This window comes from Salvelinus namaycush, chromosome 14 (genome assembly GCF_016432855.1).
Source record: "Salvelinus namaycush isolate Seneca chromosome 14, SaNama_1.0, whole genome shotgun sequence".
Classification (NCBI taxonomy): Eukaryota; Metazoa; Chordata; class Actinopteri; order Salmoniformes; family Salmonidae; genus Salvelinus; species Salvelinus namaycush.
Genome location: NC_052320.1, coordinates 189,431 through 212,577, shown reverse-complemented (window position 1 = coordinate 212,577; position 23,147 = coordinate 189,431). Strand labels below are relative to the sequence as shown.

General features: G+C 46.8%; 1 protein-coding gene across 1 annotated transcript; it reads right to left on the bottom strand.

The window, feature by feature from the left end:
• Positions 1–2,089: 2,089 nt before the first annotated feature.
• Positions 2,090–22,178, bottom strand: LOC120059013 (transketolase-like). Its single transcript, XM_039007771.1, has 13 exons — positions 21,905–22,178; positions 14,571–14,688; positions 14,027–14,140; positions 13,751–13,848; positions 12,754–12,945; positions 12,293–12,420; positions 11,605–11,801; positions 11,350–11,514; positions 6,854–7,010; positions 6,541–6,671; positions 5,792–5,972; positions 3,695–3,814; positions 2,090–3,595 (listed from the first exon to the last, which is right to left on the bottom strand). Exons 1-13 carry the CDS (start codon positions 22,009–22,011, stop codon positions 3,423–3,425), a joined length of 1,881 nt encoding a protein of 626 aa, XP_038863699.1. The 5' UTR covers positions 22,012–22,178; the 3' UTR covers positions 2,090–3,422.
• Between the last annotated feature and the right edge of the window lie 969 nt (positions 22,179–23,147).

Sequence of the window (23,147 nt, the reverse complement as noted above, 5' to 3'; positions counted from 1 at the left end):
AATATATGTTGTATATTGCTCGATTCCCAACCAAATTTACTGAGCTTGAGCACTTTTGACAAAAAAAAAAAAAATGGATATGTTGATTGACTATCATTCTAAATGAATTACAGCTGGAATTGCTGCCAAAGGCACTTCCACCAAGTCAAATCACATTTTATTGGTCCATATGTAACAGGTGTTATTGGTCCAGGTGTTATTGGTCCAGGTGTTATTGGTCCAGGTGTTATTGGTCCATATGTAACAGGTGTTATTGGTCCATATTTAACAGATGTTATTGCAGCGATATGCTTGTACTAACTGGGGTGTGAAGCCGTACACTACATGACCAAAAGTATGTGGACACCTGCTCGGCCAACATCTCATTCCAAAATCATGGGCATTCATATGGAATTGGTCTCCCCTTCGCTGCTATAACACTCTTCTGGGAAGGCTTTCCACTAGATGTTGGAACATTGCTGCAGGGACTTGCTTCCACTCAGCCACGAGAGCATTAGTGAGGTCGGGCACTGATGTTGGGCGATTAGGCCTGGCTCACAGTTGGCGTTCCAATTCATCTCAAAGGCGATCGATGGGGTTGAGGTCAGGGCTCTGTGCAGGCCAGTCAAGTTCTTCCACACTGATCTCAACAAACCATTTCTGTATGGGTATTGTCATGCTGAAACAGGAAAGGGCCTTCCCCAAACTGTTGCAACAAAGTTGGAAGCACAGAATCGTCTAGAATGTCATTGTATGCTGTAGCGTTAAGATTTCCCTTCACTGGAACTAAGGGGCCCGAACCATGAAAAACAGCCCCAGACCATTATTCCTCCTCCACCAAACTTTACAGTTGGCACTATGCATTTGGGCAGGTAGCGTTCTCCTGGCATCCGCCAAACCCAGATTCGTCCGTCGGACTGCCAGATGGTGAAGCGTGATTCATCACTCCAGAGAACACGTTTCCAGAGTTCAATGTTGGCGAGCTTTACACCACTCCAGCCGACGCTTGGCATTGCGCATGGTGATGTTAGGCTTGTGTGCTGCTGCTCGGCCATGGAAACCCATTCCGACTAATAGTTATGCTGACGTTGCTTCCGGAGGCAGTTTGGAACTGAGTGTTGCAACCGATGGACAGATGATTCTTAAGGGCGATGTGTTTCAGCACTCGACGGTCCCGTTCTGTGAGCTTGTGTGGCCTACCACTTCGCGGCTGAGCCGTTGTTGCTCCTTGACATTGCCACTTCACAATAACAGCACTTAGTTTACCGGGGCTCTAGCAGGGCAGGAATTTGACAAACGTACTTGTTGGAAAGGTGGCATCCTATGACGGTGCCACATTGAAAAATCAGAGATCGTCAGTCAGGCCATTCTACTTACAATGTTTGTCTATGGAGACTGCATGGCTGTGTGCTCGATTTTACACAAAGGGTGTAGCTGAAATAGCCGAATCCACTAATTTGAAGGGGTGTCCACATACCCTGTCTCTACACCCAGACAGGGTACGTTCCAGGGCGTCTGTATTGAAGGGGTGTCCACATGTAGAGTACTATTCTTCTCTGTCATTGTGGATCCATCCTCAGTTAATACTATATCTGCATCTGGACAATCAAGACAGCTTAAATTTCTAAATTATTCTTTTTTTTTTTTTTTACTATTTAACTTTTACTCTGAAAATGTGGAGCGTAAAAATCGAGATCTGTAGGACAATAATCAGAAAGCCTTTTAGATTAAAATTTGAAGGCAACAAACTGAAAGCGGTGTAGACTTCAACTAGGCCCGGTCTTTTACCTAAAATGTAATCGCACTTGATAGAAAGAGGCAATTACTTTTAAACTATTTAATGCAACGGTTACCATGTACCTTTTCATACTTCAGGAGTTTCCATGAAATAGAGGATTCCCTCCTGGAGACTTCCAAACGGTTTAGACTAACTACTATACAGACCAAAAATATAAAACTCAAAGATTTGAGTGAGTGAGTTCATATTAAGGAAATCCTGGGGCTTCACCAGTTCCACGTGGTTCCAACTACACTGACTGTCCAGCAGGGCTTTCCTGGGGAAAATGTGACAAGTCAAATTGGGTAAAAAAAAGATTCCAAACTAGTAACATTGGGTCAAGTTGTAGTTTATTATTTCAGCGTTACCATGGCAATGCAAACCAACCGTTGACTGGCAACAGACATGACTGGAGATACTAGGGTCAGATAATACCCAGAAATCAACACGAGCCAGATCACCACAACCAGCCTAGAAGAACACATGTGGTCATATAGCAGTTTAAAGTTCACAAGTTATTTAAGTTCTCACATACAACTCAGGTCCATTGAATGTAGATTCCCTGCATCAGTTTCACTGCTAATTAAGGCTATGACCAGCAACAAGCAGACGTTAGTCAGGAACCTTCCGGTTCCTCCTGGAGCTGGTGTCTAACAGTGCTATGGAGAGGTTCATTATCAAGCAGGTGGAACCATGACAACACACGGAATGTGGAACCATGACAACACACGGAATGTGGAACCATGACAACACACGGAATGTGGAACCATGATAACACACGGAATGTGGAACGAGATAAAAGATGACATTGTTAGCAGCTGGAATGAAAAGAGACCAACCCGAGAAACAGAAAGATCTGAAAAGAAATATACATTTAGCTTCATTTGAAACACACCGACTGATAGTTCAGCATCGTCTGGACGTGCAGAGAACACGACAAGCTCAAAACAAACCTCGTTCTATACCCAGGATAGTCCCAGAAGGCACCCGGTTCCCTGGATAGTGAACTGTATTGTTACAACAGCAGTAAGGCACCTCTGGGGTTGTGATATATGACCAATATACCACGGCTAAGGGCTGTACCCAGGCTGTATGCTCCGCGATACGTCGTGCCTAAGAACAGCCCTGATGCCGTGATATATTGGCCGTATACCACCCCCCCCCCCCTCAGGCCTTATTGCTCAATTACAGTTTAGCCGAAAAATAAAGAGGGTTCATTAGAACGAGGCTGCATTAAGGTGTGTAAAGAATTATCTAGAAACATTACTGCATATTACCCTTCAGGGATGGTCAAGACATCACTCAGAACCCTCCCTGTCTGCTGAGAGCTAGCCTATTGGCTCTGCTGCTGCGACACTGCAGCTATTGTCTTGCTGTATACTCTGACTTGCAGCCACAAGGGGCGCTAGAGAGCCCTGTTCTGTTTAACACTCGTGGTAGATGGGAGGGAAGTAGGTTTTTTAAGCCCTCTTTCCCCTCAGACTGCGGAGAGAGGGATGGAGAACATGAAGTTGGTAAATGTGTACAGACTTGAGGGAAAGAGATGTCCCAAAATGGCACCCTATACTCAACCTAGTGCACTAGCCCAATAGGAAACCTGGTCAAAAGTAGTGCACTACATAGGGAATAGGGTGCCATTTGGGAGACAAGCGCTGAGACGACCGTCTCAGTTGGCGAAGGTTTGGCGCACGGTGTTGACGATGTGTTTGGCGCTGATGCCGTACAGGTCGAGTAACTCCTGAGGTTTTCCACTCCGGGGTATACGGTTCACCGCTAGTCGCGTCACAACGATACCAGGCTCCTCCCCGACTGCAGACAGCACCGCCTCCCCCAGACCCCCTGGACAAAGAAAGAGACAGGGGTAAGATGTTGCACCCCTCCCCCCCCCACCGGAAAACACCGGATAACAACGGTTAGCTGGAACAGTTCAACACCCACCCTCTCTGTAGTGGTCCTCGACGGTGATGATTCTCCCGCCGGTGGCGTGGGCGCTCGACAAGATGGTGGCGGCATCCAGGGGCTTGATGGTGAACGGGTCGATCACACGGATGTTCACTCCTACACACACCAATGAGCCCAAAGTCTCGATCAAAAAGCATAAATTCTAGATGATATATTTCATTATTAAAAACCCAAAGGGCCTAAATCCATTAGGTACAGATCCTTCAGGAAGTATTCATAGCCCTTGACTTAAGCCACATTTTGTTGTTAAACAGTCTGAATTTTAAATGGAATAGATTCTCACCCATCTACACACAATACCTCAAATGACAAAGTAATTTTGTCACTTTGTTGAAAATGAAATCTAATTTATATAAAAATTCACACCCCCAAGTCACACCTTTGGCAGCAATTCTAGCTGTGAGGGTACCGGTACAGAGTCAATGTGGAGGCTATATACAGGGTGTACCGGTACAGAGTCAATGTGGAGGCTATATACAGGGGGTACCGGTACAGAGTCAATGTGGAGGCTATATACAGGGTGTACCGGTACAGAGTCAATGTGGAGGCTACATACAGGGGGTACCGGTACAGAGTCAATGTGGAGGCTACATACAGGGGGTACCGGTACAGAGTCAATGTGGAGGCTATATACAGGGTGTTACGGTACAGAGTCAATGTGGAGGCTATATACAGGGGGTACCGGTACAGAGTCAATGTGGAGGCTATATACAGGGGGTACCGGTACAGAGTCAATGTGGAGGCTATATACAGGGGGTACCGGTACAGAGTCAATGTGGAGGCTATATACAGGGGGTACCGGTACAGAGTCAATGTGGAGGCTATATACAGGGGGTACTGGTACAGAGTCAATGTGGAGGCTATATACAGGGTGTACCGGTACAGAGTCAATGTGGAGGCTATATACAGGGGGTACTGGTACAGAGTCAATGTGGTGACTATATACAGGGTGTTACGGTACAGAGTCAATGTGGAGGCTATATACAGGGGGGTACCGGTACAGAGTCAATGTGGAGGCTATATACAGGGGGTACCGGTACAGAGTCAATGTGGAGGCTATATACAGGGGGGTACCGGTACAGAGTCAATGTGGAGGCTATATACAGGGGGTACTGGTACAGAGTCAATGTGGAGGCTATATACAGGGTGTTACGGTACAGAGTCAATGTGGAGGCTATATACAGGGGGTACCGGTACAGAGTCAATGTGGAGGCTATATACAGGGGGTACCGGTACAGAGTCAATGTGGAGGCTATATACAGGGGGTACCGGTACAGAGTCAATGTGGAGGCTATATACAGGGTGTACCGGTACAGAGTCAATGTGGAGGCTATATACAGGGGGGTACCGATACAGAGTCAATGTGGAGGCTATATACAGGGGGTACCGGTACAGAGTCAATGTGGAGGCTATATACAGGGGGTACCGGTACAGAGTCAATGTGGAGGCTATATACAGGGGGTACCGGTACAGAGTCAATGTGGAGGCTATATACAGGGGGTACCGGTACAGAGTCAATGTGGAGGCTATATACAGGGTGTACCGGTACAGAGTCAATGTGGAGGCTATATACAGGGTGTACCGGTACAGAGTCAATGTGGAGGCTATATACAGGGGGTACTGGTACAGAGTCAACGTGCGGGGGCTCCAGTTAGTCAAGGTAGTATGTACATGAAGGTATAGTTAAAGTGACTATGCATAGATGATAAACAGAGAGTAGCAGCAGCGTAGAGGGGTGGGGGGGGTTTGAATCACTCAGATATCATAATAACTGTGTATAGCAGCAAAATGTCTGAGGGCTTCTACAATGGCCACGCACACTGATCCTATATCAGCCTTTTAGATCAGATGACACGGACCGGGGAGACCTGACCCTAAACGGACCGGGGAGACCTGACCCTAGATAAGCAGTCCTACTCAGACACAATGTCAGGATGCCCAATTACTGTCAAAAGTCCAAATTGGGGAGAAAGATCAGATTTGTCCCACCTGTGTAAACACAGCCTATGACTAAGGGCCCTGGACACAGTTTGTGGTGTAATTCCCTGCCAGGCCACACGGAGGCGCTCTTACCCTCGCTGGCCAGCTCATCAGCAGCAGTCAGGGCTTCATGCAGAGTGACTCCAGCTCCAATCACAGTCACCTTGTCGCTGTCGGACTGACGCACCACCTTGGCCACGCCCACCTCAAACTTCTCGTCGGGGTCGTAGATCACTTTCAGTTCTGGTCTGGTGATGCGGATAAAACAGATTCCCTGAAATATATTAGACACAGAGATGTAGTCCAGGCTTAGTTCATATGTATATTATATATATATAAAACTCATGGATTTGCATAGTGGCGTCTTGTCTACAATGTGGTACTGTATGTATGTATGTATGTATGTATGTATGTATGGTGAATGCACCAACTTGTAAGTCGCTCTGGATAAGAGCGTCTGCTAAATGACTTAAATGTAAATGTAGAGTGGTACTGTACGTAGAGGCTATAATGAAGGCTGATGAATGTATTCCTGTATATTCTGGTACCTGATATTAATATTCTGCGTCAAGTCACGTCCAGTCACGCCCAGTCACGTCCAGTCACGTCCAGTCACGTCCAGTCACGTCCAGTCACGTCCAGTCACGTCCAGTCACGTCCAGTTGGTATGGCAACAAACTTATTGTAGCGACAAGAATCCCAACCTCGTCAAGTGGTGTGGATCTGTCGGTGTAACGACTACGGTGTTGGGTTGACAGTCTCCGGACCCGGTTCGAGTCCAGGCTGGGGTTACCCCCCCAAACCCCAAAACCCACTATGTTGAATAGGTGTGTGGTTCCTACCTTGGTGTTCGCAGCCAATTCCACAGACCTCTCAGCAGACACGCCATCGCTGGGGTAGAACACAGTGCATGTTGGGATAGCGCGGAACATAGCAATGTCCTCCAACGCCATCTGGGAGGGGCCATCCTCACCTGGGGCCATAGGAAGTACAGTGTGATTGGTCGAAGGAAAGGGAAGTACAGTGTGATTGGTCGAGGGAAGGGGAAGTAGAGTGCGATTGGTCGAGGGAAGGGGAAGTAGAGTGCGATTGGTCGAGGGAAAGGGGGACAGGTGAGATTTGATACGCAGAGAGCGACAGACGCACAGTACTGACCGATGGAGACGCCGCAGTGAGACCCAGCCAAGTTGATGTTAGACTCGGAGACGGCGGCCATTCTGATGTGGTCGTAGGCCCTGGACAGGAAGGCAGCGAAGGTGCTGGCAAACGCCACTGTGCGGTCTCTCGTGGCACAGCCAATTGCCACACTCACCTAAACAATAATATTATTAAACTAGTCCTCTGTTTGTGACCCAGGGGGTCTGTACAGGCACATGATAACACACACGGATGTTGTAGATATGAGGTAGAGTAGTGGTTTCAGGGAACAATGTGATGTAAAATGTTATATTTTAACTAGTATATAACTGCCTTAAATGTTGCTGGACCACAGGAAGAGTAGCCGCTGCCTTGGCAGGAACTAAATGGGGATAATATACCTTAATACATACATATTTAGTAGTATTTCTATTGGGGGCACCGGGGGCTGGGAAGGCATATTTAGTAGTATTTCTATTGGGGGCACCGGGGGCTGGGAAGGCATATTTAGTAGTATTTCTATTGGGGGCACCGGGGGCTGGGAAGGCATATTTAGTAGTATTTCTATTGGGGGCACCGGGGGCTGTGAAGGCATATTTAGTAGTATTTCTATTGGGGGCACCGGGGGCTGTGAAGGCATATTTAGTAGTATTTCTATTGGGGGCACCGGGGGCTGTGAAGGCATATTTAGTAGTATTTCTATTGGGGGCACCGGGGGCTGTGAAGGCATATTTAGTAGTATTTCTATTGGGGGCACCGGGGGCTGTGAAGGCATATTTAGTAGTATTTCTATTGGGGGCACCGGGGGCTGTGAAGGCATATTTAGTAGTATTTCTATTGGGGGCACCGGGGGCTGTGAAGGCATATTTAGTAGTATTTCTATTGGGGGCACCGGGGGCTGTGAAGGCATATTTAGTAGTATTTCTATTGGGGGCACCGGGGGCTGTGAAGGCATATTTAGTAGTATTTCTATTGGGGGCACCGGGGGCTGTGAAGGCATATTTAGTAGTATTTCTATTGGGGGCACCGGGGGCTGTGAAGGCATATTTAGTAGTATTTCTATTGGGGGCACCGGGGGCTGTGAAGGCATATTTAGTAGTATTTCTATTGGGGGCACCGGGGGCTGTGAAGGCATATTTAGTAGTATTTCTATTGGGGGCACCGGGGGCTGTGAAGGCATATTTAGTAGTATTTCTATTGGGGGCACCGGGGGCTGTGAAGGCATATTTAGTAGTATTTCTATTGGGGGCACCGGGGGCTGTGAAGGCATATTTAGTAGTATTTCTATTGGGGGCACCGGGGGCTGTGAAGGCATATTTAGTAGTATTTCTATTGGGGGCACCGGGGGCTGTGAAGGCATATTTAGTAGTATTTCTATTGGGGGCACCGGGGGCTGTGAAGGCATATTTAGTAGTATTTCTATTGGGGGCACCGGGGGCTGTGAAGGCATATTTAGTAGTATTTCTATTGGGGGCACCGGGGGCTGTGAAGGCATATTTAGTAGTATTTCTATTGGGGGCACCGGGGGCTGTGAAGGCATATTTAGTAGTATTTCTATTGGGGGCACCGGGGGCTGTGAAGGCATATTTAGTAGTATTTCTATTGGGGGCACCGGGGGCTGTGAAGGCATATTTAGTAGTATTTCTATTGGGGGCACCGGGGGCTGTGAAGGCATATTTAGTAGTATTTCTATTGGGGGCAGTGAAGGCATATTTAGTAGTATTTCTATTGGGGGCACCGGGGGCTGTGAAGGCATATTTAGTAGTATTTCTATTGGGGGCTGTGAAGGCATATTTAGTAGTATTTCTATTGGGGGCTGTGAAGGCATATTTAGTAGTATTTCTATTGGGGGCTGTGAAGGCATATTTAGTAGTATTTCTATTGAGGGCACCGGGGGCTGTGAAGGCATATTTAGTAGTATTTCTATTGGGGGCTGTGAAGGCATATTTAGTAGTATTTCTATTGGGGGCTGTGAAGGCATATTTAGTAGTATTTCTATTGGGGGCTGTGAAGGCATATTTAGTAGTATTTCTATTGAGGGCACCGGGGGCTGTGAAGGCATTAACCCTCCAATGTAAGATCCTACTAGACACAGAGAAACAGAATGATGATAATTACAGGACTGTGCCAAATAGCACCATATTCCCTTTATAGTGCACTACTTTTAACCAGAGCCGTAAGGGTCCTAGAGTGCCATTTGGGACATAGCAGACAGTGCCGTCTAACACCTCAAACATTCTGAAAGCTGGACCAAACAGGACAGCATTCTGAAAGCTGGACCAATCAGGACAGCATTCTGAAAGCTGGACCAATCAGGACAGCATTCTGAAAGCTGGACCAATCAGGACAGCATTCTGAAAGCTGGACCAATCAGGACAGCATTCTGAAAGCTGGACCAATCAGGACAGCATTCTGAAAGCTGGACCAATCAGGACACGTGGATACTTTTGCTGGAGGATTTATTGATCTCCTACAACAGAATGAGATACAGAGAGGGTTGTAGTGTATCCTACTAGAATGAGATGTACTACAACTCTCCCTGTATCCTACTACCCTGGCTCCTGGCAGCGTCAGGTTACAGCGTGGTAGAGATTAGGGTGAGGTCTAGGAGCAGAGACTCAGATTAACCTGACCCAACAGAGCCCTGACCAGAACAGAAGTTAAGATTACACAGCTAGTCATAGAACAGGAGTTAGGATGGAGATTTTCTGGACAGGGACACCGTCGCTGTCCGTCAACGTATGACTCCCACTGAGAAAGCACTGGAAATGACCGAAAAATCAACGTGCCAGTTTGCCTGCGCCCTTAATCTGCCAGCTAGTTAGAGGCTGATACGGGACTGATTACACAGTGTGACCTGTGAACCTTTCTTTACAACACTACAGTTAGGAGACAGAGGCACCGTGAACCTACTAACAACTACGGGGACCTTACCGGACAGACTGAAGCCATTAACCTCGTCTTAGTACGTTACCAGTCTCTTCAGCTAACATTCAACGCCTGGCCAAATAGTCTGGGTTTTCAGCCATCTCAAAGATCAATATGTGTTGGATTTACGGCGGGGGTTGCTCATTGGTTGTTGGAAATGACAATATTTTCATTGACAACATGTGGAGCCTCAAATTTAGAATTGTAACAGTTGATAAATTATGTAATCGAACATTTAGCTGTTAGCTAGGCATGTTGTATTTCTAGGTTTAAAACTAAGCGGTTTTGTGGTTGGTATGTATTTAGTTTGACTATTTAGAAGTCAACAAGCAACTTTTGACAGACTGGTTTCATCGGGACAAACAAAAAATGGTTGCTTAGCAACTGATACCAATGTGTTCTGTGGAGGGGGGAAAAAAAGATTTCCAATTGGATAATCATTGGGAGGGGATAGCGAATCAGGATCAATGTTCTTCCTCTCCCCTTCTACACCCTCACCATGTTCTTCCTCACCCCCCAGTCTCATCCCTCCTACATCCATCTCACCATGTTCTTCCTCACCCCCCAGTCTCGTCCCTCCTACATCCATCTCACCATGTTCTCTCTCACCCCCCAGTCTCGTCCCTCCTACATCCATCTCACCATGTTCTTCCTCACCCCCCAGTCTCGTCCCTCCTACATCCATCTCACCATGTTCTCTCTCACCCCCCAGTCTCGTCCCTCCTACATCCATCTCACCATGTTCTCTCTCACCTCCCAGTCTCGTCCCTCCTACATCCATCTCACCATGTTCTCTCTCACCCCCCAGTCTCGTCCCTCCTACATCCATCTCACCATGTTCTCTCTCACCTCCCAGTCTCGTCCCTCCTACATCCATCTCACCATGTTCTCTCTCACCCCCCAGTCTCGTCCCTCCTACATCCATCTCACCATGTTCTCACCCCCCAGTCTCGTCCCTCCTACATCCATCTCACCATGTTCTCTCACCCCCCAGTCTCGTCCCTCCTACATCCATCTCACCATGTTCTCTCACCCCCCAGTCTCGTCCCTCCTACATCCATCTCACCATGTTCTTCCTCACCCCCCAGTCTCGTCCCTCCTACATCCATCTCACCATGTTCTCTCTCACCCCCCAGTCTCGTCCCTCCTACATCCATCTCACCATGTTCTCTCTCACCTCCCAGTCTCGTCCCTCCTACATCCATCTCACCATGTTCTCTCTCACCCCCCAGTCTCGTCCCTCCTACATCCATCTCACCATGTTCTCTCACCCCCCAGTCTCGTCCCTCCTACATCCATCTCACCATGTTCTCTCTCACCCCCCAGTCTCGTCCCTCCTACATCCATCTCACCATGTTCTCTCTCACCTCCCAGTCTCGTCCCTCCTACATCCATCTCACCATGTTCTCTCACCTCCCAGTCTCGTCCCTCCTACATCCATCTCACCATGTTCTCTCTCACCCCCCAGTCTCGTCCCTCCTACATCCATCTCACCATGTTCTTCCTCACCCCCCAGTCTCGTCCCTCCCCTCCATCTCACCATGGTCTCTCTCACCCCCCAGTCTCGTCCCTCCCCTCCATCTCACCATGTTCTGTTCAGCGATGAAGCACTCGACGAAGCGTTCAGGGAAGGCCTTGTGGAACATCTCAGAGAAGGTCGAGTTCTTCATGTCAGCATCCAGAGCGACCACCCTCTGACTGGACTGACCCAGTTTAGCCAGGGCCACGCCATACGCCTTACGAGTAGCCACCTAGGAGGAGAGAGAGGAGAGGGGTTAACCGTGTATCCCCCTCTCCGCGGGGGAGTGGGTGTCGCTCTCTGCGGGGGAGCGGGTGTTCACCTTATCCCCAATCTTGTAGTTTGGCGGGGAGGGCAGGGTGATAGGTGAGAGGTCAGCAGGGGCGGTATCTTCTTTAGGTAGCTCGGGGCAGATGGTCTTGTTGGGGTTCTGAATCTGAGCCTCCAAGTCTTTAATTGCCTCCTCTGCACGGTCCTTAGGCATGGGCTTACCATGCCAGTTCTCCATATCCTCAATGCCTGGAGAAGAGGAAGACAGATTTAGTCATTAATTTCATTATCAGTCACTCACAGAATAACAGGTGTAGACTTTACCGTGAAATGCTTCTTACAAGCCCTTAAACAAGAGTTTAAATAAAACAAGAGGAAAAATGGTAACAAAAAGTATTGCGTCCTCCGAAACACAACCAACGGCTTCTTGACACAATGACCCCTTAACCTGGAAACCAGCCGCATCAATGTGTCGGAGGAAACAGCGTTACACCTGGCGACCGTGTCAGCGTGCACCCAGCCCGCCACTGAGCCCGCTAGAGCGCGATGGGACAAGGACATCTCAGCCTCCCCCAAACCCTCCCCCATACCTCCCCCCCCCTAACACGGACGATGCTGGGCCATTGTGCGCTGCCTCATGGGTCTCTCAGTCACAGCCAGCTGTAACACAGCCTGGGATCGAACACGGGTCTGTTGTCACACCTCTCCCATACCTTCCCCCCCCCCAGCCTCTCCCATACCTTTGAGTCCTCTCCCCTTGAAGGTCTTGGCCAGGATCATGGTGGGTTTCCCCTTCACCTGCTGGGCCTGCCACAGAGCTTTACACAGCTCCTCGACATCATGACCATCCACCACATACGTGTTCCACCTACACAGTTAAACAATGAGAGACAGGGCAGTATGGAAGACTGACAGTATGAGAGGAGAGGAGCGAAGGACGAGAGAGAGAGGGGGTACTGACCCGAACGCAGGGCAGTATGGAAGACTGACAGTATGAGAGGAGAGGAGCGAAGGACGAGAGAGCGAGGGGGGGGGTACTGACCAGAACGCAGGGCAGTATGGAAGACTGACAGTATGAGAGGAGCGAAGGACGAGAGAGCGGGGGGGGGGGGGGGGTACTGACCCGAACACAGGGCAGTATGGAAGACTGACAGTATGAGAGGAGAGGAGCGAAGGACGAGAGAGAGGGGGGGGTACTGACCCGAAGGCGTCGCAGCGTTTACGGTACACGTCCATGTTGTGTTTGAGAGGAGCAGCTTCACTCTGTCCCAGGCGGTTAACGTCGATAATAGCCACCAGGTTATCCAGGTTGTAGTGGGAACCAAACGCCATGGCCTCCCAGACAGCCCCCTCCGAACACTCCCCATCACCCAGCATGCAGTACACACGGTAACTAGGGACAGAGAGAAATTACAGTTCACATATTCATAAACAGACTCATTTAAAATAAAATCACCAGAGACACCTGTTCAAGATGTCACCAGTCATTAAAGTGCTTCATTTGAGCCAGACTCTGCACCTCTCCTTTTTGACTGTTTTTTTTCAGGGACCTATTTGGCCGGATCCGGTAAAAGTAGGTTTTCCGCCCGGGCTGGCCCAGGCTTACGGTTTGCGTAAACATTGTTATTTATGCTTGAAACCAACACACATGGCTGAGAGAAGCCTGTAACTCACAGAACTAGATTCACCTTCTATGATCCCTCCCTGCTCTGATTGACATGAGCCTGGACCTCTCACAGAACTAGATTCACCATCTATGATCCCTCCCTGCTCTGATTGACATGAGCCTGGACCTCTCACAGAACTAGATTCACCATCTATGATCCCTCCCTGCTCTGATTGACATGAGCCTGTACCTCACAGAACCAGATTCACCTTCTATGATCCCTCCCTGCTCTGATTGACATGAGCCTGAGAGAAGTCTGTAACTCATCTCTAGCGTTACACTTCATTTCCTTATAGAATCATAGCCGTGCGAAGGGTTCTGGAGAAGACGCAGAACCCCTGATTAATCCAAATACATTTACCAAAGCCATAGAATAACTTCTCTCTTCAGAAAGTGTACACAAGGCTCTTTAAAACTGTCAACGCCCTCTGTGGGTGACCCTTAACCTTCTGAGAACAGCACAGATGGGTGACGGGTGCTTTGAGGGATAGTGTCAAGGCTTTGGAAGATGTGTGTGTGTGTGTGTGTGTACCTGGACTTGTCGAAGTGTTTCCCGGTGTAGGCCATCCCGCAGGCAGCCCCCAGCCCCTGTCCTAGAGACCCCGTTGCCACGTCAACAAACTCCAGTTTCTGTAGAACAGTCAGAGTTAGTCAAACCTGAGCTGGACCATGTTCATTAAGGCATCGCCACTGAAAACATTTCAAAAACATTTTTGCAACTACAGGAAACACAAGGTAGTCCCTTCCCGTTTGTCAGTACTTCCGTTTTGAGCAACTTTTCAGTACATTGGGGTCAGGGGTTACTTACAGGTGTGGGGTGACCCTCCAGGTCAGAGTCGAGCTTCCTCAGGTTGATCAGGTCGGCCTCTTTCACAAAGCCCGCCTCCGCCCAGGCAGCGTACAGGATTGGTGCAGCATGACCCTGGAGGAACGCAGCAGCCAATCAGAACACCGTACACGATGCAGAGGGGAGCATGGGAAATGTAGTGCAAATGAAAAGAGAACCCTTGACATGTGAACCGTGTGTGTGTGGGGGGGGGGCATGTAAGTGTGTGTGTGGGGGCGGGGCATGTAAGTGTGTATGGAGTGTGTGTGGGGGCGGGGCATGTAAGTGTGTGTGGGGCGGGGCATGTAAGTGTGTATGGAGTGTGTGTGGGGGCGGGGCATGTAAGTGTGTATGGAGTGTGTGTGGGGCGGGGCATGTAAGTGTGTATGGAGTGTGTATGGAGTGTGTGTGGGGGGCGGGGCATGTAAGTGTGTATGGAGTGTGTGCGCGGGCATGTAAGTGTGTATGGAGTGTGTGGGGGCAGGGCATGTAAGTGTGTATGGAGTGTGTGCGCGGGCAGGATCACCTTAGACAGCACGAAGCGGTCGTTACACTGGTTGCGTGGGTCAGTGGCTTTGTAACGCATGGTGTGGAAGAACAGCACGGACATGAGCTCTGCTGCACTGCAACATGTGGTGGGGTGACTGGTTAGAGACGGGAGAGAGAGAGGGCAGTGTTGGTGAAACGTGACATCACAGCCTGCTGTTAACGGAAACCCAAACCACTCACGTTAAGAGTTGCATGCACAGGTCGCAAAGTATTCACACCCCTTGACTAGTTCAACATCGTTACATTACAGCCTTATTCTAAAATGGATTAAATAAAAAAATGTCCTCAATCTAGACATAATACCTCAATGACAAATCGAACAGGTTTAGAAGTTTTTGCAAATGTATAAAATTAAACATGGAAATGCATTTACATAAGTATTCAGACCCTTTGTTAGGAGGCTAAATTGAGCTCAGGTGCATCCTGTTTCCATTGATCATCCTTGAGATGTTTCTACAACTTGATTGGAGTCCACCTGTGGTACATTCAGTTGATTGGACATGATTTGGAAAGGCACACACCTGTCTATATAAGGTCCTACAGTTGACTACATGTAAGAAAAAAGAACAAGCCATGAGGTCAAAGGAATTCTCCGTAGAGCTCAGAGACAGGATTGTGTCGAGGCACAGATCTGGGGAAGGGTACCAAAACATTTCTGCATCATTGAAGGTCCCCAAGAACAGTGGCCTCCATCATTCTTAAATGGGATTAGTTTGGAACCAGCAAGACTCTTCATAGAGCTGGCCGCCCAGCCAGACTGAACAATCGGGGACGAAGGGCCTTGGTCAGGGAGGTGACTAAGAACCCGATGGTCACCCTGAGAGCTCCAGAGTTCCTCTGTGGAGAACCTTCCAGAAGGACAACCAGCTCTGCAGCACTCCAACAATCAGGACAGAGTGAAAAGACAGAAGCCACTCAGTAAAAATAAGGCACAACAGCCCGCTTGGAGTTTGCCAAAAGGCACCTGAAGACACTCAGACCGTGATTCTCTGGTCTGATGAAACCAAGATTGAACTCTTTGGGCTGAATGCCAATCATCATGTCTGGAGGAAACCTGGCACCAACCCTACGATGAAGTATGGTGGTGGCAGAATCATGTTGTGGGGATGTTTTTCAGCGGCAGGAACTGGGAGTTCCCACATATGCTGAGCACTTGTTGGCTGCTTTTCTTTCACTCTGCAGTCCAACTCATCCCAAACCGTCTCAATTGGGTTGAGGTCGGGTGATTGTGGAGGCCAGGTCATCTGATGCAGCACTCGATCACTCTCCTTCTTGGTCAAATAGACCTTACACAGCCTGGAGGTGTGTTGGGTCATCGTCCTGTTGAAAAACAAATGATAGTCCCACTAAGCCTAAACAAGATGGGATGGCGTATCGCTGCAGAATGCTCTGGTAGCCATGCTGGTTAAATGTGCCTTGAATTCTAAATAAATCCGAGACAGTGTCACCAGCAAAGCACCCCCACACCTCCATGCGTCATGGTGGGAACTACACATGCGGAGATCATCCGTTCACCTACTCTGCGTTTCACAAAGACAGCAGTTGGAACCAAAAATTTCGACTCGGACCAAAAGGACAGATTTCCACCGGTCTAAAGTCCATTGTTCGTGTTTCTTGGCCCAAGCAAGTCTCTTCTTATTATTGGTGTCCTTTAGTAGTGGTTTCTTCGCAGCAATTCGACCACGAAGGCCTGATTCACGCAGTCTCCTCTGAACAGTTGATGTTTAGATGTGTCTGTTACTTGAACTCTGAAGCATTTATTTTGGGCTGTAATCTGAGGCTGGTAACTCTAATGAACTTATCCTCTGCAGCAGAGGTAACTCTGGGTCTTCCTTTCCTGTGACGGTCCTCATGAGAGCCAGTTTCGTCATAGCGCTTGATGGTTTTAATGACTGCAGTTGAAGAAACTTCCAAAGTCCTTGACATTTGGGCACAAAAATAATCTGAAACATCCACAAACGGGACCAAATACTTTACTACACAAGTGAATTTGTCCCAATACTTTTGGTTCCCTAAAATGGGGGGGGGGGACTAAGTACAAAAAGTCTAAACGGTTCACCCGATATGGATGAAAATATCCTGAAATTAAATCCGTCTGCACGTCTTTTCTAACCAAAAGTGCTGGAGTACAGAGACAAAACAACAATGTCACTGTCCCAACACTTGGAGCTCAAAATACATTTTCCCAGGGAAGACAACACTGAGCACAAGCAGCACGGCCCTGGACTTCATGAGGGAGACAGAGGCCTCATACCCAGGAGACACTTAAGACTCAGCAGGACAGTCTCTCCACAGAGAAGCCAAGCAGTGTTGTAACAGGTATTTGCAGGAGAGCAGTGGTGGTTTAGAATATTGCAAAAATCTGGTAGTTTTGAAAAAGCCATGCATTGACTAATAGTATCGCTACTTCCTGTAATCTCATGCGTCGTTGACCAATAGCATATCTACTTCCTGATAACCTGAACATGTCAACACTCCACTCCCTATGGGGGTCATTCAGCGGGAACGTGTAGGTGGCGTCCCAAATGGCCGTAGTCTTTAGAGTGCACTACTTCTGTTGACCAGGGCCCATAGGGTTCTGTATGAATAGGATGCCATTTAGGACTAGCTGTTAGTAAACGTTTAGTCAAACTCATATCTACACACAGTATCAGTCACTGCATTCTTCACCATTAAAAAACAGAATGGTATTCAAACCATTTACCCACAAGGTGCTCATCCAGTATCAGACACCTGCTGAAAGAGAAAAGTTTAGTCAAAGTTCCCACCAAATACTGACAGCTGAAGCATTTTTGGGGAAAATTACACTTTATGTAAAAGCAGTTTTGATTTTCAGCAAAAATATCCTATAAAAAAATAAATATATATAATACACACACACAAAGCAGTTCTTACATCTGTGTAGAAGAGGACCAATAAAGTCACCCATGATGAAGAAACGATGAGGCAGCCCAGGCTGGCGTTCAATACGACAGAACGGTGTACAATGTGGAATTGAATGGAAACGGTACATTACAGCCAGTTGAGGTGTTATTATGGCCTATACGTTGTGCTGGACGAGTTCTACCATTTCAGATAGTCATCCTTATATTGACTAGGCCACACAGGAGAAAACGTACCTCAAAAGGTTGTTGAACAGTGCGCCCCGTTTTTGGGGGGGAAACGTGTCATGCCGTACAAACCGTCTAGAAACGTTGAAAACTGAACACACCCCAGGTCCGCCTATAGGCCCGACTTCTCAAACAGGCTACTCTTCATCTCTCTAAGAAAAGCCTAAACCTGATAAACCATGATTCCCTTCCAGGGAAGGTTATTTGTTTTCATTGTGGGCAACTGTCTGAATACCAGGAAATGACAAAACATTTTATTTAGCAATAACAGGTTAGTCTTCTCCATACTTCAAACGTGTTCCCTTTTTCTGGACAGTATACGAGTGCAATCACAGCCAGTCAGGAGGAAGTTAAGAGGAAATAGTCTCAACTGAAGAGGAGCCACAGGCCATCTTTCTGCTTCCTCCCTATTGTTCAGACTAAAGGAGCTGGACAAGTTGAGCCTGCTCTGAGGTGGTCTCATTGGGTTGGTGACGTTTATTACTGAAAACAGGGAGAAAGTGTCACCAGGAAATACCCCATCTTATAAACAGAAAACAACAAAAGTTTATGCGTTTAGATAGAGGTTTAAGGGAGATTTATTTTCTGTTAAGTGATTTTAAGCTTTTTAACATGACAAACGCAACGGTTTCTCTTTTCCAGTGATGAAGACATGGATGTCTCAGTACGGTATGCAAAATGGATCAACTTTAAGCACCGTAAATGTTTTGGCATTCAGGTTCAAAAAGTCATTTTCTAACCACTTCTTCCATGGGCATGTATGGAAAGTTGTGTTTCAACCACAGGGGATGTTGTCACAAAAAAACACTTATTGAACTCAAATGGATTTACCCATAAACTGAAACGGTGCAAGATAAGCGTACAATATAATAACAGCTATGTATTGTAGTAGTCAGTAACAAATCAATGATTTGGTGAATGGTAGCCGAGGCCTCATCAAAATCCTACTCCTAATCTAGGCCTATATTTGGGAAGTAGGCTAGACTGATTTAACCCATTAAATACCCAACGTGGTGTTTAAGCCAAAGGCAGCTTACGTTATCTAAAACAATATATATTTTAAATTCTTATTATTTTAAAATTTAAAACACATAAGCAGGAAACTGAACTAGTGCAGAATCAGGGCTGGATACTGTTGATGTGGACAACTGGGCATCTGACAGACTGTCACGATCGTCTTGAGGATAATGAGTGGACCAAGGCGCAGCGTGTGAAAAATACATATTTTATTTGAGACGAGTGAAACACGAAACGAACACTTATAACAAAACAAAACAAACGACCGTGAAGCTACAAACGTAAGTGCGATAACAAAAGCTACAAACGTTCTACATAGACAATTACCCACAAACGCATAATGCCTATGGCTGCCTTAAATATGGCTCCCAATCAGAGACAAATGAAAGACAGCTGTCTCTGATTGAGAACCACTCAGGCAACCATAGACATAACCTAGACACATTCACTAAACACAACCCCATACACTAAACCCAACACCCCCTTCACCATATAACCACCCAAGACGAGACAAAACAAACATTCCCCATGTCACACCCTGACCTAACTAAAATAATAAAGAAAACAAAGAATACTAAGGCCAGGGCGTGACACAGACCAGGAAGTGATCAACAGGTTGGTCTTCATACCTGAAAAAGATCATAGACCCTAACGAGGAAATGGTAATTTTATGAACTGAAAATAACCCAAATAAACGTTCTGGCTCCACACACATTGTTTAAGTGAAAGACTAACCCTTATCTAAGCCACAGGTGAGGTTCTCTCTACCTAATGTTGTAAGAAGTAAACACGTGCAGTAAAATCTGGGGATGGAAAGATACTGTCTCATGAATTCAAAATGAATCTGCATCTTTGTAACAGAGGAGGAAAACTACATTGAATTCTTAGCAACAGTGGAGTTGCTTTTGCCTGGTCCCAGATCTGTCTGAGGCATACCAACCCCATAGTGACAAGGAGTTGGCATCACGACGGCAGACAGACCGGCTAGAGCTGCTCTGGGTTGACAAAGTTACCGATGGGGACAACTTATTTTGTAGCCCTTCAGTACCTCTCCCACACACTAACAGTATGTAGATTATACGTAACAAATGGTACTAATATATATATATATAATAAATAAATAAAAATGTCTGGTCAAAATGTGTTGCACTAACCTACATAGTGAATAGGTTGGAATTTCAGGCACATAAAACCACATTAGTGCCCCCTTCTTCCCCACAGTGACAAACACATTCAGAATGTCATGTTGAGAACGAACCACTTCTGTACTGTGGCAATAATGGTGAGAAAAATGTAGTTCGACTTGGCTTAAATACTTCTCTGTAATGAGAGAGGAGCCCAACTTTAATTTATTTACATCAATACCGCTGTGCTGCAGGTAGCTAGAGCAGAAGTGTAGCCTATGACTAAGCAAGTTCCAAGCTTGAAGAGAGAACAGTTAATGCGGGACAAGAGGGCATTTCTAAACCCCCCCAAACACGCTCATCCTTTATTCAGTATTTTACTAGGGTGCTGTCTGGACGCATGGTGGGACTATCTTTATAATCAAAGACAGAAGGCCACCACAAGACCCGCACATCTCTCCATGTGATGTGTTAACTTTGCTAAAATGTAGCCATAACTAAAATATATATATTCGACATGGTCATGATGCCAGTGGTGTATTCATTCCTCCCATTCTGTTTCTTAACGGAATCAAACCGGGAAGGACAATTGAAAACGCTAAAACAGTTGCAAACCTTTCAGAAACAGTGGAATGAACACACCCAGATAATCATAGCTATCTAGATTATATCTGATCAAAAGTTAACCAAAAGTAACGATTGATGGTGCATCCATAAAATGTACGATCATTTAAAACGGTACCAGTTTTACGCAGATGTAGCTAGCTAATATTGCTAGTTAGACTTAACATGGAACACTTTACAAATGACCAGAGCTGACAACTCACACATTGGCCGAGAGACATAGGCATATTTGACCCTCATAATCACGTATTGAAAAGTAGTGTTTTTATTTGTCTAATTAGTTCATTATCAGCGCGTTACCAACTGCGCTCAAAAACAACGTTTTAAAATCGGAGCATCTGCAATTTAACATGACGAGCGGAACCGCTACCATGGTCCTGTCTTAGTACTGTGAACCGCGGCACAATGAAGCATGACTGGTCCAGTTGTGTCAAATGTTTTAACCCAGAAGTGTACATTTGATTATAGGAGGGAGGGAGGGAGGGGGGGCAATACATAGAAAACTATCATTGGGTTAGGGTGTAGGGGCTGATTGATGCCATCTTGTCTTCAGTAGATTGTATTCTCCTTCAACTAGCAGACATAAACCACCTGAAGAATATTGATTAATTCGATTTTTTCTAGAAGGTTGAGTGATGGAGAAATTAATTTGAAAAACAATTACATTTATCAAACACCAAGACCTTTGGAAACATATCGCAGGTGGCCAACCCTCCTTGAGAATACATTTTAAAGAGAGAGTTCACCCAAATTACAAAGTGTTTGTGTCCTTACATTGAAAGCAGTCTATGGACAAGCAGACTGAACTTATGATCTGGTTACACACAGCCATTAAATATGATAGTTTCATGTGCAGAGACTATGTGTAGTCGTAACACTCCTCAGCATGTGTTACAAAACTTTACACCTGAGAACAGGGATAAATCCCTTCTTCCAACTGTTTCTCCCATTTGCCCTTCTCATTACTGTCTGAATAAAATGTCAAACCTAAAACATTTTTTGAAAAATTAAATGCATACTTTAAATTTTAATCCCCCTCAAAAAACAAGTCGTCAAATGTTGAGTTCATTTAAAAATGTTCAAAGCATCCCGAATACACCTGACCAGTGGTTTTATTGAATTCCCCCGTCCATCTAGGGGTTGTGCCAGGGGCAATGAAATACACCTAGCAAATCTCACGCCAAGCTTTCTTCAAAAGTTGTCAACTCTGAATTACACCTGTGAAGGGAAACGTTGTGTACTTGGTTTAACTAGCTAGTTAGTTGGCTGGTTTAACTAGCTAACTAAACCAACGACAACTACCCGTTTGACAGTCTGCCCGCACGTCCACGCAACGGTTACTGCTGCAGCCCCGTTCAGTTCAATGTATCGTGTTAGCTAGCAAGATACATTACACAACGTTAATAAACGGGTTCCTGATTACTTTTTAAACTTACCCGGAGTTGGAGGCGCATGTTGCCTTGATAGAGTTGATCCGCAGCTTGTTAGCGATGTCTTTCAGGCCCTGCAAAGTCTTCTCGTCGGGTTTATGGTAGCTAGCCATGCCTGAGGTAATGGAGACCGCTTGGTAAATGACAAGACGGGTTTTTGAAGAGCTGCACAACTTCGGTGTCGGTTCAACTCGTGAGACTAGCTGAGCATTCAAGGGATGCTGTAAACGAGGAAGAAAAGGAAGGAGACGGCTTTATATGGAATTACCCTCTGGCCGCCGTACAAGGAACTGGGCGGCTCGGCTGTGGACGCCCACCACACGTTTTCATTGGTTGAGGCGCGTTCTCATTCCACCACGCTCGACACAACGTAGCCTGCGTGATTAAACGTCAGCACGTACACGTAACAGCTATATATTTATTTAGCTGCAATATTATAATAATGATTATAATTGATTAAATGTATATAGCGCTTTTCATAACAATCTCAAAGCCATCAGAAGCAAAAAACAAACAACCAATACATCATGAGTAGCCTATAGTTGTCTAGGTAACCAATAGAGGCCAAGTCTTTGAGTCATCCTCCAAAGATGAAGGGACAGTTCATGGCTTGATCAGAGGAAGGTGGTCAGGGAGATTGTTGATGAAGAGTCTGGTGACAATCATGTAGAGGGTTACACTGGGAACCAGCCTGAGTCATGTAGAGGGTTACACTGGGAACCAGCCTGAGTCATGTAGAGGGTTACACTGGGAACCAGCCTGAGTCATGTAGAGGGATACACTGGGAACCAGTCTGAGTCATGTAGAGGGTTACACTGGGAACCAGCCTGAGTCATGTAGAGGGTTACACTGGGAACCAGCCTGAGTCATGTAGAGGGTTACACTGGGAACCAGCCTGAGTCATGTAGAGGGTTACACTGGGAACCAGCCTGAGTCATGTAGAGGGTTACACTGGGAACCAGCCTGAGTCATGTAGAGGGATACGCTGGGAACCAGCCTGAGTCATGTAGAGGGTTACACAGGGAACCAGCCTGAGTCATGTAGAGGGTTACACTGGGAACCAGCCTGAGTCATGTAGAGGGTTACACTGGGAACCAGCCTGAGTCATGTAGAGGGTTACACTGGGAACCAGCCTGAGTCATGTAGAGGGTTACACTGGGAACCAGCCTGAGTCATGTAGAGGGTTACGCTGGGAACCAGCCTGAGTCATGTAGAGGGTTACACTGGGAACCAGCCTGAGTCATGTAGA

Coding starts and splice junctions, on each gene's coding strand:
- LOC120059013 (XM_039007771.1), bottom strand. CDS start 22,011: ATGGCTAGCTACCATAAACCCGACGAGAAGACTTTGCAGGGCCTGAAA. Junction 14,689..21,904: donor ACATGCGCCTCCAACTCCGG/GTAAGTTTAAAA, acceptor GTCTCTAACCAG/TCACCCCACCACATGTTGCA. Junction 12,946..13,750: donor AAACACTTCGACAAGTCCAG/GTACACACACAC, acceptor CTCTGTCCCTAG/TTACCGTGTGTACTGCATGC.